The sequence below is a fragment of the Carcharhinus amblyrhynchos genome, chromosome 12 (assembly GCF_965287045.1).
Source record: "Carcharhinus amblyrhynchos chromosome 12, sCarAmb.v2.hapA, whole genome shotgun sequence".
Taxonomy (NCBI): domain Eukaryota; kingdom Metazoa; phylum Chordata; class Chondrichthyes; order Carcharhiniformes; family Carcharhinidae; genus Carcharhinus; species Carcharhinus amblyrhynchos.
The window spans coordinates 79,767,934-79,787,065 of record NC_137335.1 but is presented as its reverse complement, the minus strand read 5'-3'; the positions used below and the strand labels follow the sequence as shown (position 1 = coordinate 79,787,065).

The 19,132-nt window shown below is 40.5% G+C and overlaps 1 protein-coding gene across 2 annotated transcripts in view; it reads right to left on the bottom strand.

The window, feature by feature from the left end:
* Positions 1-7,167: 7,167 nt before the first annotated feature.
* phf10 (PHD finger protein 10) overlaps positions 7,168-19,132 on the bottom strand; it is a 30,696-nt gene continuing 18,731 nt past the window's right edge. For both annotated transcript variants that reach the window (XM_080200811.1, XM_080200812.1), the window contains exons 10-12: positions 13,145-13,253; positions 11,190-11,378; positions 7,168-7,418 (exon numbers count right to left, since the gene is read on the bottom strand). In XM_080200811.1, the coding sequence (XP_080056937.1) occupies positions 7,333-7,418; positions 11,190-11,378; positions 13,145-13,253 (384 nt within the window). In that variant the 3' untranslated portion in view covers positions 7,168-7,332. The remainder of the gene's footprint in view (positions 7,419-11,189; positions 11,379-13,144; positions 13,254-19,132) is intronic.

Sequence of the window (19,132 nt, the reverse complement as noted above, 5' to 3'; positions counted from 1 at the left end):
CACAAGTAGGTTTACATTAACACTGCCATGAAGTTACTGTGAAAATCACATAGTCACCACACTCTGGCGCCTGTTTGGATATATTGAAGGAGAATTTAGCATGGCCAATGCACCTAACCAGCATGTCTTTCGGACTGTAGGAGGAAACCGGAGCACCTGGAGGAAACCCATGCAGACACAGGGAGAACATGCAAACTCCGCATAGTCACCCAAGCCGGGAATCGAGCCCGGATTCCTGGCGCTGTGAGGCAGCAGTGTTAGCCGCTATCCCAACATATCATCCCTGGAATTCCAAGCATGCATAAGGTACACAATTATTTCATTGGAAGTAGAGAGCTTTGGATCATCCTGTGTCATGAACAGCGTAATTGAAATTCAAAACTTTCTATCAATGTCATGGATTTACCTGGTAACAAGATCCAGAATTAACAAAGAGAATGATGGGATGTAATCTACCTAGCAACAAGGCAGTACCCGCATTCAAAGGGCAAATGAAATGCTTCATTTTCCCAGGAACAAGATTAGCAGACATCTAGATGATATCAGATGTAAATGGCGTTATCATCAGGAAGCAGTTTACCGAGCTGAATGAGATCAGGGAGGCACACAGATACTAATTTTTGAGAATCTGGAATGTAGAAGAGACAGACAGCCCAATTTACGGTGAGCAGAATCAAAGAGAGCCAGGGGTGTAATTGTCAGTTCCTGCAGAGGCAGACAGGCCAGTTTAATATCTCACAAGAAGACCAGGGTAATATCTAACAGCAAAGCAACTAAAAGTAGTAGTCCTTTGTAAAGTCTTACAGCTAAGTTAATGCAGACATCCTTGTAAAGGCAGTTTATCTATCTCTGCTGAACTACGCAGAGACACTTCTCTGGCTAGTTCATCCTCCTGGTATTGTATGGTAACTATAAGCTGGATTTAACTTATTAATTTGTTTAAGTTGGATGTTGTTTGTGGAAACAGGGACATCTTACTGAGTTCTGGTTTTGGGGGTATAGTTTGGAAGAAGGGGTAATTTCTGGATAAAACTATGTTTATGTGTATTAGTCTGGGGTTTATGTGTCTTATAGAATTATAGTACTATTTGTGCATATTTGTTTTTTTTCCACCCATAGTTCATAATAGAAGATACATGATGTGGATATCAACTAGTTGCGAACTACAAATATCTTGTTGTTAAAGTGATGATAGGTTGAATTGGAGGGAACTGTGTACAGGTGTGGTGGTCACTACCTCCGAAAAGTCAAATCTTTGGGAGTAGGTCCTGCAATTATGAAACTCTTCTATACAGATGTAGTTTAGAATAGATCTTTTTGGATGGTTTATCTGGCCCTGTTGTCTTTTGAAAGCAGACTCTAAGGGTTCAGAGATTAGTGAATCAGGCAGGTAGGGCAATTGTTTTTTTTTGCAAAAATATACTTTATTTGAAAGAACATTACAAACATTTCAAAATAATCATCACAAACTGCAATATTTAAGTTTTCTTCACAGATCATGTTGTACACTGAGATGCTTCAATACATTCCATAAAACATTATGGACATTTCAGAATGGTCATTACAAAAAATGCAGTGGCATTTTAAGTTCGCTTAGAAGTCTGCTCTCGAAGAATTTAGATGGAAGAATATGAACAAGAATTACCCATTGTCTCAGTGTTACTGTTGGGATGACTTCAGAGAAAAGGCAACAATCAGTTCCTGAACTCGTTTGTGCCCTTCTACATAGGAACTTTTAACAGGAGTTGCTCAAGAACAGCTTCTTCCCTGCTGCCATCAGACTTTTGAATGGGCCTACCTTGCGTTAAATGGACCTATTGTGAAGGAATCACTGGTCCAAAATGAAAGAGTAGGATTGACATCAACTTTTTTTCATTTTGACTGGTTCCATGGTAGTAAAAGCCAAAACATAGAAACTAGAAGTAGGAGGAGGCCATTCAGCCCTTCGAGCCTGCTCCGCCATTCATTTTGATAATGGCTGATCGTCAAATACAATATCTTGATCCCCCTTCTCCCCATGTCCCTTTAACCCCAAAAGCTATGACAAATTCTTTCTTGAAATCACACAACATTTTGGCCTCAACTACACTCTGTGATAGCCCGTATGGGGACTAAAGAAGTGTGATGAAAGAGGCTGGAGCAGAGGTTGGGTAGAATACATCTTCCTTGTGTGTACTAGGCCCTACCCTAAAGGGTCAGAGATTGAAGTTAGACATGGACCTACCTTGCATTTCTCTACACCCTAGCTATGACTGTAACACTACATTCTGTACACTCTTCTTTCCTTTTCTATGAACTGTATGCTTTGTCCGTATAGCGCACAAGAAACAATACTTTTCACTGTATACTAATACATGTGACAATAATAAATCAAAATACAGTCTTATTACATATTTTGTTTAAAGTTAGGATCTTTGTTTCAGAGCAACTTTTGTGGTAGCCTTTGTTTATAAGTATTTTTTAACTTAACGGGCAATACATTTGATATTAATTTTGGCATGGATAATAAAGTGAACTAAATTGAGGATCAAGATTAGGAACAGCATGAGAGGTAGCAGATTGTTAACCCCACCAAATGCATCAGGGTCAACATATGGAAATACGACCATTATACCTCACTCATCAAACAAAATGTACATGTTTCATCCTTTCTTTTAAGGCATAGACAACTCTTCCAAATATACACACTTTCTGACTATGCAGAAAAATGTCCTTACATTAAAAAAAAAGAAGCATGTACATTTTATTTGATGAGTGAGGTATAATGGGTATATCAAACCTCCATAAGCAAGGACTCACAATTCTGTAACCCTTTTAATATAATAAAACTTACAAGAGGCATCATAAAAACATCATCAAACAACATTTAGCATCAAGCCCATACGATCCTCTTTCAGGCACCATGTCTTAAGAGGGCGTTGGTCACCATGGACTACTATGGGATTGATATATGATTATGCTTTGGCAAAGTATTGCAGTGATTTGTCATTGCCATCTGCAGTAAAGCTGACCAAGAAAATCTCCCACTCTTTACTGCCTGCCATCAGGTGTATTGGAAAGAGTTAGAGGCTGTTTAGCCATGTTATGCATACACTTTCCACGGCCATCAACTCCTGAAATGCGACTTGAACCCTGAGCTTCTGGCCCAGAACCTGTGGCACAAGACCTCCCCAATATTAGGATAGGTAATTACAAGCACTGTCAAAGAGTTAAGACTTAGAAGTGTCTGAAAAGGTAGAGGGGTTTACAAAATGAGCTTGGTGTACAGGCAGCTGAAAGCACAGCCTCCAATGGTACATCAACATAGTGGCACGGTGGCACAGTGGTTAGCACTGCTATCTCACAGCATCAAGGACCCAAGTTTGATTCCCAGCTTGGGTCACTGTCTGTGCAGAGTCTGCATGTTCTCCCTATGTCTATGTGGGTTTCCTCCAGATGCTATGGTTTCCTCCCAAAGTCCAAAAGACGTGCTGGTAAGGTGTGTCGACCATGCTAAATTCTCTCTCAGTGAACCCGAACAGGCGCCAGAGTGTGGCAACTAGAGGATTTTCACAGTGACTTCATTGCAGTGTTAATGTAAGCCTACTTGTCACTAATAAATAAACTTTAACTCGAATTAAAACTGTGCAAGAGGCTAGGATTTGAAGGGAGAGGGGGTTGTGCAGAGATTTCAAAGGATTACAAGACTGGAAGAAGTTAGAGATAGATGGAAACAGAGCCATGGAGAGATTTGGGAAAAAAATAGAATTTCAAAAGTCAAGATGTAGCCAGACCAGGAACCAATGTGGGTCAACAAGCATTAGTGAGTAATGGGTGAATGGAACTTGATGTGAGAACACACTGGCTGCGTGCAAGTGTGAAGTATGTATTATAACAAATGAGATATCTTTACCAAGAAGGTTTTAAATTAACTGAGCAGAGAAGCATATTTATGGTATAAGAATAAAGGAAATTTTCACAAGTTAAATCATGTTGAGCTCTTCCAGGTATTTGGATGGATAAAGCAATTATCCAAGTCCACAAAGAAAACAGATCAGTAACAAAATGGTACTTTAGAAGGTTATATGAACTGGAGAAATTAAACATTCATCAAAAACAGATGGAAAACATCCAGAAATACTTGAGGAAATTAGAGAATAATGGAAAGCTGCGGTTGAAATATTTTCAGGGCTCATTAAAATACTGGATTAACATTGGGTGACTTGGAATTAGTGACGCAGTTCCAATTTTAAAACTATGAGGTTCACAGGAAATACGCATTAACTTGATTTTTTTTTAGGAAAAATTCACAGGCCATCATTACGTTTTGGAAAAACACAAAACCTTCAATCTCTTAAAGTAAATTACATTCAAATCCCAGAGAACAACTTGAATCCATGAGATTCTGACCCAAAGGCAAGAGTGCAACAAAAACTTGCTTTATATAGCACCTCTATACAATAAAACATCCAGAGTATTTCAAAGTGATTTTCTGGTTGTATCACAACATAGTGTGGCACCTGCTCTTCCCAAATCCGCAAGAAACTATAAAAAGTTGTGAATGTAGCCCAATCCATCACGCAAACCAGCCTCCCCATCCATTGACACTTCCCACAGCCTTGGCAAAGCAGTCAGCGTAATTAAGGACCCCACGCACCCCGGACATAGTCTCTTCCACCTTCTTCCATCGGGAAAAAATTTTTTAAAAAAGTCTGAGGTCACATACCAACTGACTCAAGAACACCTTCTTCCCTGCTGCTGTCAGACTTTTGAATGGACCTACCTCGCATTAAGTTGCTCTTTCTCTACACTTTAGCTATGACTGTAACACTACATTCTGCACTCTCTCCTTTCCTCCTCTATGTACAGTATGCTTTGTCTGTATAGCGCGCAAGAAACATTACTTTTCAATGTATCCGAAACATGTAACAGTAATTAATCAAATCAAATAAAAATCAAACATGAACAATGTCGCCGCACTACACAGACAGTAGGGCATTTAGTAGGTTTTATGAAGCATCTTAAAACAAGTGGTAGAGAGGTGGCAAAGTTTAGAGAGGGAGATCCTGAACTTAAGGCTCAGACAACTGAAGGCACGGTCACCAATGGTGCAGCAATGGAAACTGAGGATTTGTAACAAGTTGGATTTTAGGAATGCTGAAATTTGAGGGGAGATCTGGAATCAATGCTAGCACTGAGCCAAGTTCCTCTCCCAACAATTACAAGATTCATAAACCAAACACAGAATTCATAACAACGTAAAATACTGCAGATGCTGGAATCTGAAACAAAAACAGAAAAATGCTGGAAAACCTCAGCAGCTCTGACAACATCTGTGGAGAGAGAGAGTAGGGCCAACATTTCAAGGCTAGATGGCCTTTGTCAGAATTCATAAGCTTTAACCATTCTGTGCTTAAAATCAAACCACTGACACTGAAAGCTACATGTTAGAAGGATGGCCACTGATATCTTCTATGTGTAGGGTGACGGGAATTTGACAGGAACCAGCTACAAACATATTTATCCTTTGCTTTGAGGCATCTGAAGGTGAAGAGTGAAGTTCCAGAATTGAGTTTAAAAGGTTAATGTATTTTAAGATAACAAAAAGATCAGACGAAGGGAGAAGGTGGAAGGAGGGAAAGAAAGGGGATGTCTGTGACAGTTACCATCATGATGTGGGTATGCCGGTGTTGGACTGGCGTAAACACAGTAAAAAGTCTGACAACACCAGGTTTTAGTCCAACCTATTTATTTGATAATATACTCACAAGCTTTCGGGGTTAGCCCCTTCGTCAGGTGAATGGAGAGTTCTGGCCTCAGACAGAGCATATAAAGCACAGACAGTTTAGAGATTACTGATTAGAATTCGCATTCTAATCAGTAATCTCTAAACTGTCTGTGCTTTATATGCTCTGTCTGAGGCCAGAACTCTCCATTCACCTGACGAAGGGGCTAACCCCGAAAGCTTGTGAGTATATTATCAAATAAATAGGTTGGACTAAAACCTGGTGTTGTCAGACTTTTTACTACAGTTACCATCATCCAGGCTGTCATTTAATCTCTTTCATTCCAGCACAGATCGTTCCTGTTCTTTCCCTGCTAAAAACCCAGAATGTCTGACATAAGGTCATTGGCTTTCAATGGTATGGCCTTCTCTCTCTCCCCGTGTTGCTACCAGACTCAAGTTTTGCCAGCGGCTTTCTGTTTTTATGATGTTGGCCAAAGTCTCCAGTGGGACATGTAGCTGGATCTTCAGGAAAGTCTAGTAGCAGTCATGGGCCACATGGTACTACAGCAGTGCCCTGTTCCAGCACCAGTGGTGTGCCCTGCATTTGTTTGGGTGGGGTTGGATGGGTATCATCCAAGCACCCAGCAACAAGTTTGCAGGCATAATGTATTGGGGCAGGCAGAAAATCTCGAGAGAAGCATCCCCTCCAATAAATTCAATCTTCCTATTTAATATATGCAAGGCATCCTGATATCCCAATTTAGGATTCATCCACCAAGCAAGCAACTGCTTTAATAACTGTTCATTTTATTTCAACTTACTTACCATCATGCCATGAAAGGAGAAAAACTACATTTCATGAACAGTTGATGAGCAGGTTGATATCAGCAAAGTGACTGGAGAGAGAGACATTGGGAAGAGAGATAGTAGATCCAAGAAGAATATTCCAGAATTGGAACAATATAGTGGCACAGTGGTTAGCACTGCTGCTTCATAGCGCCAGGGACCCTAGTTCAATTCCGGCCTCGGGTCACTGTTGGTGCAGAGTTTGCACGTTCTCTCCATGCCTGCGTGGGTTTCCTCGGGGTGCTCTGGTTTCCTCCCATACTCCAAAGATGTGCAGGTTAGGTAGACTGGCCATGCTAAACTAACGCTAGTATTAGGGATTTAGCAGAGTAAATATGAGGGATTACAAGAATGGGATTGTGGTCAGTGCAGACTCGATGGATCGAATGGCTTCTTTCTGTACTGTAGATTCTGTGGCATGTATTTGAGGTACAGACTAGCCATGAATTGATCGTTTGGTCGCAGGACAGGCCAAAGGGGCTGAATAGCCTGCTCCTGTTCTCATGTCCCTACTGAGGCAACTAAAAAATTGGGTTATCGACAAATTCTGCTGCAGTTTGCAAAAATCCAAGCAGCTCAATGTCATCCCAAATAAATCATGCAATCACTTGGCATTGTTTCAATCTGTCATTTTATTCGATTCAAAATAATCTTTCCGTACAAATAATGTAAAGGATATTTATAAAACACACAGATCACAAAAGCACCTGCTATTCCTAGTCGACCAAAACTTCGACAGGAACTTTAATCTGGCCTGGATTGGTTCTGACGTGGTGGCTTTACCCTTCTTTGTTACTCTTTCCTCTCCGTGTCCCTTTCTTGGTTGTGGGAGGAACACTAGCACAGCACTCACAAATCCAACGACCTGAAACAGTTCAGAAGAGTGTTACACTGTATTGTGAGTAGACTGAAACCATAATACACTGACACAGAAACACCCAAGCGAAAGCTTCAAGTTTTTAGGTGTCCAGATCACCCCCATCCTGTACTATAGTTAAGAAAGCCCACCAGCGCCTCTAATTTCTCAGAAGACTAAGGAAATTTGGCATGTCACTACGACTCTCACCAACTTTTACAGATGAACCATAAAAGCATCCTTTCTGGTTGTATCACAGATTGGTATGGCTTCTGCTCTGTTCAAGATCTCAAGAAACTACAAAAGGTCATGAATGTAGCCCAATCCATCACGCAAACCAGCCTCCCCTCCATTGACTCTGTCTATACTTCCTGCTGCCTTGGCAAAGCAGGCAACATAATTAAGGACCCCACTCTCCCAGGACATCCTCTCTTCCACCTTCTTCTGTCGGGAAAAAGATACAAAAGTCTGAGGTCATATACCAACCGACTTAAGAACAGCTTCTTCCCTGCTGCCAGCAGACTTTTGAATAGACTTACCTTGCATTAAGTTGATCTTTCTCTATCCCTATCTCTGACTGTAACACTACATTCTGCACTTTCTCCTTTCCTTCTCTATGAACGGTATGCTTTGTCTGTATAGCACACAAGAAACAATACTTTTCACTGTACGTTAATACATGTGACAATAATAAATCAAATCAAAACTCTCACTGAATTGGGCTCTGGGGGGGCCTGGCGTAAACAAGATGCGGTGAATCAATCCAAATCGTTCAGATTCTGCCAAAAGGAACTCATTCACATGGCTCCAGAAAATCACATGAGAAATATTCAAATGCTGAGGTGACCAGTTAGTATCCAGTAACACGTTATTCTGACCATTCAATCTGCATGTGTGAAATCAGGTCCAATTTTGTCTCATTGTTTTAAAGAGATGCATTTTGCAGGATTTTCTTCCCCATTTTTCACCCGTTTGCTACATTTGTCTTGCGTTTCTTTCTCCAATGCTCTGTGAATACGTGAATCTCACATTGCAGTCTGATTTTCATACAGCAACTTGCTTTTAAAGTTTATTTATTGATTAGTGTCACAAGTAGGCTTACATTAACACTGCAATGAAGTTACTGTGAAAAATCCGCTAATCACCACACTCCGGCGCCTGTTCGGGTACACTGAGGGAGAATTTAACATGGCCAACGCAGCTAACCAGCACATCTTTCAGACTGTGGGAGGAAGTAGGGAACGCAGAAGAAACCCATCAGGAGAAAGCGCAAACTCCGCACAGACAGTGACTCAAGCTGTGAATCAAATCCGGGTCCCTGGTGCTGTGAGGCAGCAGTGCTAATCACTGTGCCATCATGCCACCGAAAAGACCATGAAATATAGGAGTAGAATTATGCCTTTTGGTCCATTGAGTCTGCTCCACCATTCAATCATGGCTGATATGTTTTTCAACCCCATTTTCCCACCTTTTCCCCGTAACTTTCAATCCCCTTACCCATCAAGAACCCATCTGCCTCTGTATTAAAAGACACTCAATGACCTGGCTCCACAGCCTTCTGTAGCAAAGAGTTCCACAGTTTCACCACCTTCAAGCTGAAATTCAATGCAGGCTCTTTGTTCAAAGTAGGTCATAACTGAGTTTACACACACAAAATTCCCACTTTGCAATTTGCTTCATTCAGCTACACAAAGCCCAAATTAGACCACATGCAGAGTAAGGTGAGCAGTTCCAGCTACCACGTCTGTGAGGTTATCCACTTTGGTAGCAAAAGTAGGAAAGACAGATTATTACTTGTATAGGTGTAAATTGAGGGAGGTGGACACTCAACAAGATATTGGAGTCCTCATGCATCAATTGCTGAAAGTAAGCACGCAGGTACAGCAGGCAGTAAAGAAGGCAACTGGTATGTTGGCTTCATAGCGAGAGGATTTGAGGATAGGCATGTTTTGCTGCAATTGTATATGGCGTTGGTGAGGCCACACCTGGAGTATTGTGTGCAGTTTGGGTGTCCTTTTCTGATGAAGGATATCCTTGCTATAAAGGGAGTATAGCGAAAGTTTACCAGGCTGATTCCTGGGATGGCAGATCTGTTATACAAGGAGAGACTAAGTTAGTTAGGATTATACTCATATGGAGTTTATAAGAGTGAGAGGATATCTCACTGAAATTTATAAAATTCTAACAGGGTTAGACAGGGTAGATTCAGAAAGAATATTCCCAATGATGAGGGAATCCAGAACTTTGGGTAACGTTTGAGGTAAGGAGTAAATCTTTTAGAACCGAGGCGAGGAGAAATTTCTCCACCCAGAGGGTGAAAAACCCAGAAGTCATCCAAAGCTTATTATCAGCCATGATTGAATGACGGAGCAGACTCAATGGGCCAAGTGACCGAATTCTGCTCCTCTTTCTTATGGTGGTGAATATATGGAATTCACGACCGCAAAATGCAGCTGAGGCCAAAATGCTGTCTGATTTGAAGAAATTAGATATAGCTCTTGGGGCTAAAGGGATCAAGGGATATGGGAGAAAGGGGAGGATCAGGATATTGAATTTGATGATAAGCCATGATCAAAATCAATGGCGAAGCAAATTCAAAAGGCTGAATGGCCTCCTCCTAGCTTCTATGTTTGGAAGAAGATAGTCATGGAGGGGATGCAGAGTAGCCTTACCAGAATGATACCTGAACTTGAAATGTTAAAATGCAAGGAAACTCCACAATTAGACCTGTAGTCCCTGGAATTTAGAGGTTGAGGGATGATTTGATTGAAGTTCTCAAGACATCAAACAAAACAGTTGGGATAGAGAGAAACTATTTTCGCTGCTTGGAAAATCTAAAACTAGGAGTTCTGGTGTAAGGTCATCAAACTGTAAAATGAACTCTGCTTCACGCTGTACAGATGCTGCCAGACCTGCTGAGTAGTTCTTGCATTTTTTTAATTGGACTAAGGGGCAAGTCTAAAAGATTACAGCCAGACAGACCTTGCAGGAGTGAAGTTAGGAAGTATTTCCGCACACAAAATGTGGTAGACTTTGGAACATTCTTCAATCTGACAATTGATGTTAGGCTCATTGTAAATTTTAAATCAAAGATTGATAGCTCTGATGAAGGACCATCCAGACTTGAAATGTTGGCACTATTCTCTTTTCACAAATGCTGTCAGATCTGCTGAGATTTTCCAGCATTTTCTGTTTTTGTTTCAGATTTCAGCATCTGCAATAATTTACTTTTGTATTGATATAGTTTTTTTGTTAATGAAAGGTTTGGCTTGATTTGATTTATTATTGTCACATGTAGTGGTACACAGTGAAAAGTATTGTTTCTTGCACGCTATACAGACGAAGCATACCGAAAGGAGAGGGTGCAGATTGTAGCGTTATAGTCATAGCTAGGGTGTTAAGGAAGATGGGCAAAGTCAGGGAAACGGAGCTAGGTCACCATAATCTCACTGAATGGTGGCAAAACAAGTTTGAGTGCCAAGTGCCCTTTTCCTGTTTCTAATTCAAATTTTGTGAAGTGCACAAAATAACAATTGCCAGAATGAGACTACATATAATTAATTCTGTGTATTTCACAATACAGCCACACACTTCTGTTCTAAGTAAATTATCTTGTAACTCACTACAATGTTTTGGAGACCCAGCAATGTAAAGGTAATTTGAAGCAAATTCAGCCTTTCAGGTTAATAATCTCACCTACCGGATGGCTCTCAATAGCTGGCAGTAAAATTTCTGCAACAAGTATCGCACACTGTGCCTCGAAACGCAAAAGAATCTTACCTGAAGGAATAGAGGCAACTCCAACACAGAAGGTGTGATAACCCCGGTCACACTGGTCGCAGAACATCATTTCTTCCTCGTGATGTGGCTGGCCACACACGATGCAGGTCTTGCATTCCATACACTGCCATGGGTAGGTTTTTATTACAGCCACCAACTCCGACAACATGTCCAAGCAAGATGGGTGACCTATGGAAAGCATTGGCAAGTTACACACTCAAAAGTATGCTCTTTTTACAGAACCAGTCACCAAGTCGCTTCCAATTCGGGTCATCAACTCGGATGCTTCTGCAGAACCAAAGCGATTGCATTTGTATCAGTCATGAATAGCAAGTTTTTTTAGTTTTTGTTTGTTTATTAGTGTCACAAGCAGACTTGTATTAACACTGCAGTGAAGTTACTGTGAAAATCCCCAAGCTGTTTCTCTCCACCCGCCATTGATTAAAATAGAACTGAAGTCAGAAAAACAGACCAATAGATCCCTGCTGGTGATAAAGAGAAAATGCTGCAAATATTCAGCAGGTCAGGCAGCATCTATGAAGAGAAAGAAAGTGAACATTTCAGATCAATGCTGTTTCGTCAGAAGGTCATCAGCCTGAGATGTTCTCCCTCTGTCCACTGATGCAATCTGACCTGCTGAGTATTTCCAGCACACTATTTTTTTATATTTCAGATTTTTCACATCTGCAGTATTTTGTTTTTGCGTCAATATGGTGGTGGTGTTCGTGCTCCACGAGGATCCTCCCACCCTACATTACATCACCCCATCAACAACGTAACTTCTACTACTTTCCTCCCAACGTCCCTGCCTAGTTTCCCCTTAAGTGCATCCCGTTATTATTCTCAGCTACCCCACAAGGTAGCAGGTTCCATGTCCTAACCACTCTTGAGAAAAGAAGCTTCTTCAGAATTATTTTTTTAAATTAGTAACTTATGCAGATGCACCATGTGTGCCCTATGACATCCTTTCAAAATATTAAAAACTCCCATCAGGTCACCTCCCAGTGTCCTCTTTCCTGGAGAAAACGGCCCCAAGGCTGTTTAGTCTTTCTCAATAGTTATATCCTCTCAGTTCTGGTATCGTTCTTGCAAAATCTTTTTTGTATTTTCTGCAGTGCTCAAAGAACAATGTACAGTGCAGGCCCTTCGGCCCTCCAAGCCTGGGCCGATCATGATGCCTGCCTAAACTAAAACCGTATGCACTTTCAGAGTCCATACTCTTCCATTCCCATCCTATTTGTGCATTTGTCTAGTTGCCACTTAAACGATGCTATCATACCTGCTCTCACCACCACCCCGGGCAGCACATTCCAGACATTCACCACCCTCTGGATAAAATACTTGTCTCGCACATTTCCTCAAAACTTTTCCCCATGCACCTTAAACCTATGCGCCCTAGTACTTGACATTTCTACCCTAAGAACGAGTATCTGACTATCCACTCTGTCCACGCCACTCATAATCTTGTAAACCTTGATCAGGTCACCCCTCAACCTCTGTCATTCTGGTGAGAACAAAATGAATTTATCCAACCTCTCCTCATAGCTAATACCCTCCAGACTAGGCAACATCCTGGTAAACCTCTTCGGTACCTTCACCAAAGCATCCACATCCTTCTGGTAGTGTGGATGACAATCAGAACCCTGTACAGTTCAGTCCAACTTATTTTACATGACACATGGGGTGTATTACATTTTTAGTACATGCAATTTTCCACATGGAACAAAGCTCTTGTGGTTTAATTCTTAGCAAGTTGTTAATTCTCATAGAATTCACCCAAATGTTCTCTACAGTTAAGATTGCATAACTGAACAATTTGAAGTGTCTTATTTTCTGTGTTGTTTGGTATCTTACAGTGTTAACCCGTTCACCATCATTTTCAGAGCAGAGCAAATTACATGAGACATTACGCACAAGGCTGAATAGTTTTCACCAGTTGATTTAGGCCTACTTACCACTGTTGTCGCACTGGGAGCAGTGTATGAGTGCCTCAGGTTTGCTTTTCTTGTTGGATTCTCTACCCTTTAGACAAATCCCACATATTGCATTTGGAATGATCTTAGGCTGGAAGGGTAATAGTTAGAACAGCACTGTAAAAATCATGTCCGTGGAACCTAGCAGTCCAGAATACAGTGTAAGAGCTCAGCAGGAGCAAAGAGATTCCTGGTTTAAAAAGATTTTCTTGCTTGTGGGTGCAAAAAGACAAACCAGCTATTTAGATTAAAACCAGTGGATCGACCTTAAATAATTTTATAATTACACAACACAGAAGACACACAGTGATAAATTATTTAAAACACACATGGGGCTTGACTTTAGAGCATGCATATATGGCGTAAAAAGCAGAAAACAGACAACCACGACCAAAAAAAGATTGAAGAAAGACTGCACAGAACGAGCTTTGAAAGCAGGCCAATATTAATTCAAAAAACAGTGAAAGGGACCTCTAAACTAAAATGTATGCAAATAAGCACTGAAAATTCAGTGAACTGAATAAGCAATTAAAACTACAGTCATATACTTAGCATCATTTCTTTCCCAAACTACCGTTTTCTAAGACCCTTAGTATCTACATATACATGCAAACACACACACACACACACACACACACACGTACATAGGAAAAAAAATCTTGCACCTAGCTCATTTAACAGCATCGGAAGTACTAGAAAAAAAAGGGGAAAAGTTTGCAAGCACCCATCGATTGCTAATGCAACCGACTTCAAGTTGTACTTCTTTACAGCAGATTCGTCTTCTGGTCTTAAAATAGTGAGGCAGGGAACAGCCAATGTTAAACATAATCCCTTTAGCAAAACCACAGAATAGAATCCCTACAGTGCAGGAAGTCACATTCAGCCCATCATGTCTGCAATGACTCTGAAAGAGTATTTTACCTAAGTTCAGCTCCCAGCCCTAAACCCATAACCCCATGCGTTTATTGCACTAACCCACCTAACCTACACATCTTCGGACACTAAGGGGCAATTTAGCATGGCCAATTCACCTAACTGCACATCTTTGGACTGTGGGAGGAAACCGACACAGAAACGGAGAATGTGCAAACTCTGAACAGTCAGTCACCAAGGCTAGAATCAAACCCGGGTCCCTGGCGCTGTGAGGTAGCAGTGCTAACAACTGTGCCACCATGCTGCCCTTCAATTAAGATTAAGTGGCGAAATGCTCCTGTTATAAAACAGTGTACCATCTACTATATCACGAGCATTACCATTAAAGAGCCATTAGTATTTAAATTAGGTTTATTCTGCCCTCCCTCAGTTGAAATAAATCAAACTGCACATATTCCGATTCCTGCATAGCAGAAACACTGGCATGGTAATGTTTTGTTAAGAAAATAAATACACCTTCATTGATTTTAAAATTCGGAAGGTTGAAGCCTGGTTCATTTGGCTGGTTTTGAAAGCCAGATAAGAAACTTCTACTTATTTTTAACTTAAATAAAGATCCAAAAGTATATAAAAAAAGGTACATAAAATAGAGAAACCTAATTCCACAAAATATTCCCAATTAAAGCACAGAATTTGAATTGAATAAATTCATCATTAACTAGTTCACCGTTTGTGACGGTGCTCCTGACAACTCAGCGTTTAACGCTTGAAGGAATGGATTCTGGGCTGTTGAACATTCTGCGCAGCCACACTGAAATACTATTTATTCACTTTCTAAAAGATGACAGAGGCACTCTTAAAATCGGCTCAATGTTTTATTAAAAAGTTGTTCAGGTGTTAAAAGTTTACATCAAAAATTTGGTTAACAAGTATTTGAGTACTTTTTAAACTGAGGCTGCAGAGTTGAAAGACAGCGCCTCTTAAATATCATACTATAAAATAAGCTCTACAGTTTGTGAACTATTCAAACAATGAAACAACTTGCTATTTTTACAGTTCTGAGATTATTCTACATTTTAAAAAAAAACAGAAAACTAACGGAAAACTATATTTTTGAACATCAAAACATTGTAAGAGTCACTGTGCTAATACCTAGAGTGCCAGCCCTCAACAAAATTCAAAATACACTTCAGGTTCAGATTGGTTACAACCTTCTTCTGTTTTACTGTTTCTCCACAAGTTCTGCTCTCCAGCAGAAACTATGCACCACTCACTCAATAAATTACGATCATTCTACAACCATCAACACAACCACAAACAGCTACATATGTAGAAAAAGTGCTTATATGCAAAGGATACAAGATATTAAGGTAAACTGTATCTATGTTGGTTATTTAGCATGTTAAAAAAGTGCAGTTTGACGGATGATCATGAATAATGTTTGAACCTTACTTAGTGTCTATATATAAATATATAAAAGAAAAGCTAATGTCCTGTCCTTGCCACATCAGCAGCTCAATAATATTGCGATTACAATGACCAAGAACTAAATATTAATTTTGTACAAGTTAGATGTGCTTTATATTACACTGGGGGTTGGTGATGTTTTCAAGCCCCTTTTGTCAAACCTCAGCAAATAAGGTCAGTAGAATTTGTTTGTTTGCCCTCCGCTCAGGACTTGCACTTACAAATGTACCAGCAGTAGTTGTGGTGGTCCAAGCTCCTTTGCAATGCAAATCTAGTTCTCTGAACACCTGAGTTCCATTGTCACTGCCTCGTCGGCTACTGCTCATGTTCCATTCTCCTCCCTACCTCAAGTTGCTGTTTCTTCACACAGTCACTACTCACTCCCTGACCCCCTCACATCCCATGTTAAGAAGTCTCACAACATCAGGTTAAAGTCCAACAGATTCTAAGGTACCACAAGCTTTTGGAATGCTGCTCCTTCATCGGGTGAGACTCACCTGATGAAGGAGCAGCACTCTGAAAGCTCGTGATTCCAGATAAACCTGTTGGACTTTAATCTGGTGTTGTGAGACTTCTTACAGTGCCCACCCCAGTCCAACGCTGGCATTTCCACATCATGACATCCCATGTTGCTACTGTGCTGGACAACTCCATGGGAAATAACTAGGTAACATGTTAATCGACACAAGTCTACATTTTAAAATGAATATTTAGACGCCAAGTAGAGAAAATTCACGCAGCGGGATGGAAGCCATTCGGCCCATCATGCCTATGCTGATTCCAAAAAGAAAAGCTAATTCACCCCCTGATCTTTTCCCATGGTATGGCTGAATGCATTCAGCCCCAGGATTAAATTCCCCATTTGCTGTTAGCAGATCAATGGCTTTAAAATTCATCAAATGTTTCAAAAGAAATTACAGCCTCCTCTTCTCAACAAATAATTGAGATTGGAACAGTAGGCCATGGTGCTGCTATTAGGAGGAAGAAGTTTCCATCTTGCAAAGCAAAAGCCCATGATAACCACTGACGTTCACACTTCAGATTGCATCTGTAACACAATCTCCCCAGAATTTGCAACTGTCTTTCTGGAGTAGTGAAGAGAGATACGATTGGAAATCAAACAGTTTTCTTTGGTTCTAGCACAGTGCTCAAAAACACCAATCATAACCTGGAGTGTAGGGATGAAAAACTCCACACCAACTCTCTACATCAAATTGAAATGACCAGAGGCAAACAATCATTTGGATTGCGTTTCACAGGAACCAACAAAACTGGAAAAGTAAAAAATAGCTACCGTACTTCAAATTGTGGCTTACACTGTCATAAAGTCATTATCATAGAATCCCTACCGTTACAGAAGAGGGCCATTCAGCCCATCAAGTTCACACCAACTACAATCCCACCCAGGCACTATCCACAAAACCCCATGCGTTTACCATAGCTAGTCCCCCTGACACTAAGGGGCAATTTAGCAAAGCCAATCCACCTAACCTGGACATCTTAGGAGTGTAGATGGAAACCGGAGCACCCACAGGAAACCCACGCAGGCACGGGGAGAAAGTGTGAACTCCACACAGACAGTGATCCAAGTTAAGAATCAAATTGGGGCTTCTGGCGCTGAGCTAGCAGTGCTAAATCATTGTGCCACCGTGCCATTCTGATATCATGTTAGTCCTTCGTCATTCCTTGGCCAAAGAAATCAAAGTATAGTTCAGGCTTTTTTTTAAAAATGTTCCTGCCCCAACCAATCATTTCTCAATCTGGAGAATGAAACCTCAGATCTTTCAAACATCACCAAACCTAACTGGCATTTCAAATGTCCTACCCTCCAGGGGCACTTAAGGTTTAAATGCAGCATATGTGGGAAAACTAGAAAGTAAAACTCAGGAATATTTTCATTATTAGACTCTGGTTTAACAAAGATAAAACGTTCATGTCAGACTGAAAGAGATGCCAACACCATCCTTATTGGCTTGAAGTTGTATTGAGTGGTATTAGTGGTGAAAGTAAATGAACAATTGGTGCAAAATTGCTGTCATGACCTGTTCAAATGACTGCTACTCATTCGTTACTAATACTGAACAGTGCTGTTTTAATACAGCTGTCGTTTTTTCACAGTCTGATTCAACAAATTCCAACTCCAAGGCAATTTGCTAGTTGAAGGTTATCAGATTTCCCCTTCAATCAGAGGTGATGCAAAGCAATTTTCTACATATGGCCCAGGAGATAAAGCATCATTTTGAGCTCAAAAATAAAGCAACATATTCATCTGTCACCAAGCTAACTGTTCATTTGGACCATCTAAGAATCAGAATCATAAACAACTTTTCAGCCAGTCAGGAAGAAAAAAGTTGCTTTTTTGTCCAACTTTTACTCCTACTGTCTACCTCCAAGCATCTCAGCAAGGAACAGATATATTTAAAAAAAAAGACACACAGCAAATAAATAAAAGCATCTAGTTGAGACTTTTTTTTACATTAAACTTAAAAAAAGGATCTAGACAAAACACTATTTCACAGTGAACGTAACAGGAAACATTCATAGGCTTAATAAATGAGGTAATCTTAACTGCTAGTGAAAAGAAGTTCCCCAAGTGCACAATGATCAAAATTAGCAGAAATGTAATAACTTATATTTACTGCTTTTTCAAAGGCATGGCAAGCACACTGCTCAATTTTTATGACAGACAATATAGTTTTTGTTTGGATTTTGGCACAAATGCAGTAAAATGTCTTTTCATATTGCTCTACCTGAAAATGTAGAGTGGGTTCTGCGTGCTTAGGCTAACTGCCCGAGATAGACAGGACTCCACTTTACAAAGATCAAGAGGGGGGATCCCTGGCTGACATTCCCCTTCCTAGCTTACGCTGCTGAGACAAATCCCAACACCCAACTCTGGGCCCTGTCGAGGTAAACTAACTCAACACCAACAAGTGATCCAACTTGGAGCCTTCTGGATGGTCTATATCGCTCAGGCAGTCAGCTAAGATATGGGGGAAAGAGTATTTGAACTAGCTAGAGTAAGCATAGCCAGATTAAATACTTCTTTCTTCTAAAAGATAGTCACGTTACCAGAATTTGTTGCAATATATGTCCTTTCTTGAGAATTCACTGCCAATTATCACTCAGCACACCTCCAGCGATTGTGTTAAAGGTTGTTCATCTTTCACAACAAATCAGTGACACCCACCTTGACATTACTAAAGAATAAAACTACAAGGAGAATATATCCAGGGAGTAATCTCACCCTGGGCTGCAGATGATGATTGTAAACTATAAGAGCATTCTGCAATGAGGTTATAACCCACTAATTGCTTCCTGACATCCATTCATTTTTGCTCATTTTGTTTTCAACATTTGACCATCTGTAAAATGTGCATGAAAGTGGAACAAAATGCACTGAAGCAGCCTTGAATACTAATATTAAAAGATACAGAGTCTTCTGTAAATTACTTCATATTAACACCATTTGAAGGCCTAAGGAATAAAGAGTCTACACAGATTTGATTTGCTCCTTTTCCCTATCTCCCCTAATACAGAACAACCCAAAGTCCAACCTTCAGTAAGGCTCACACATACTTTACCCCATTTTTCATTTGAAGCATGGTCTGAAAGTGGGAAAAATAAACA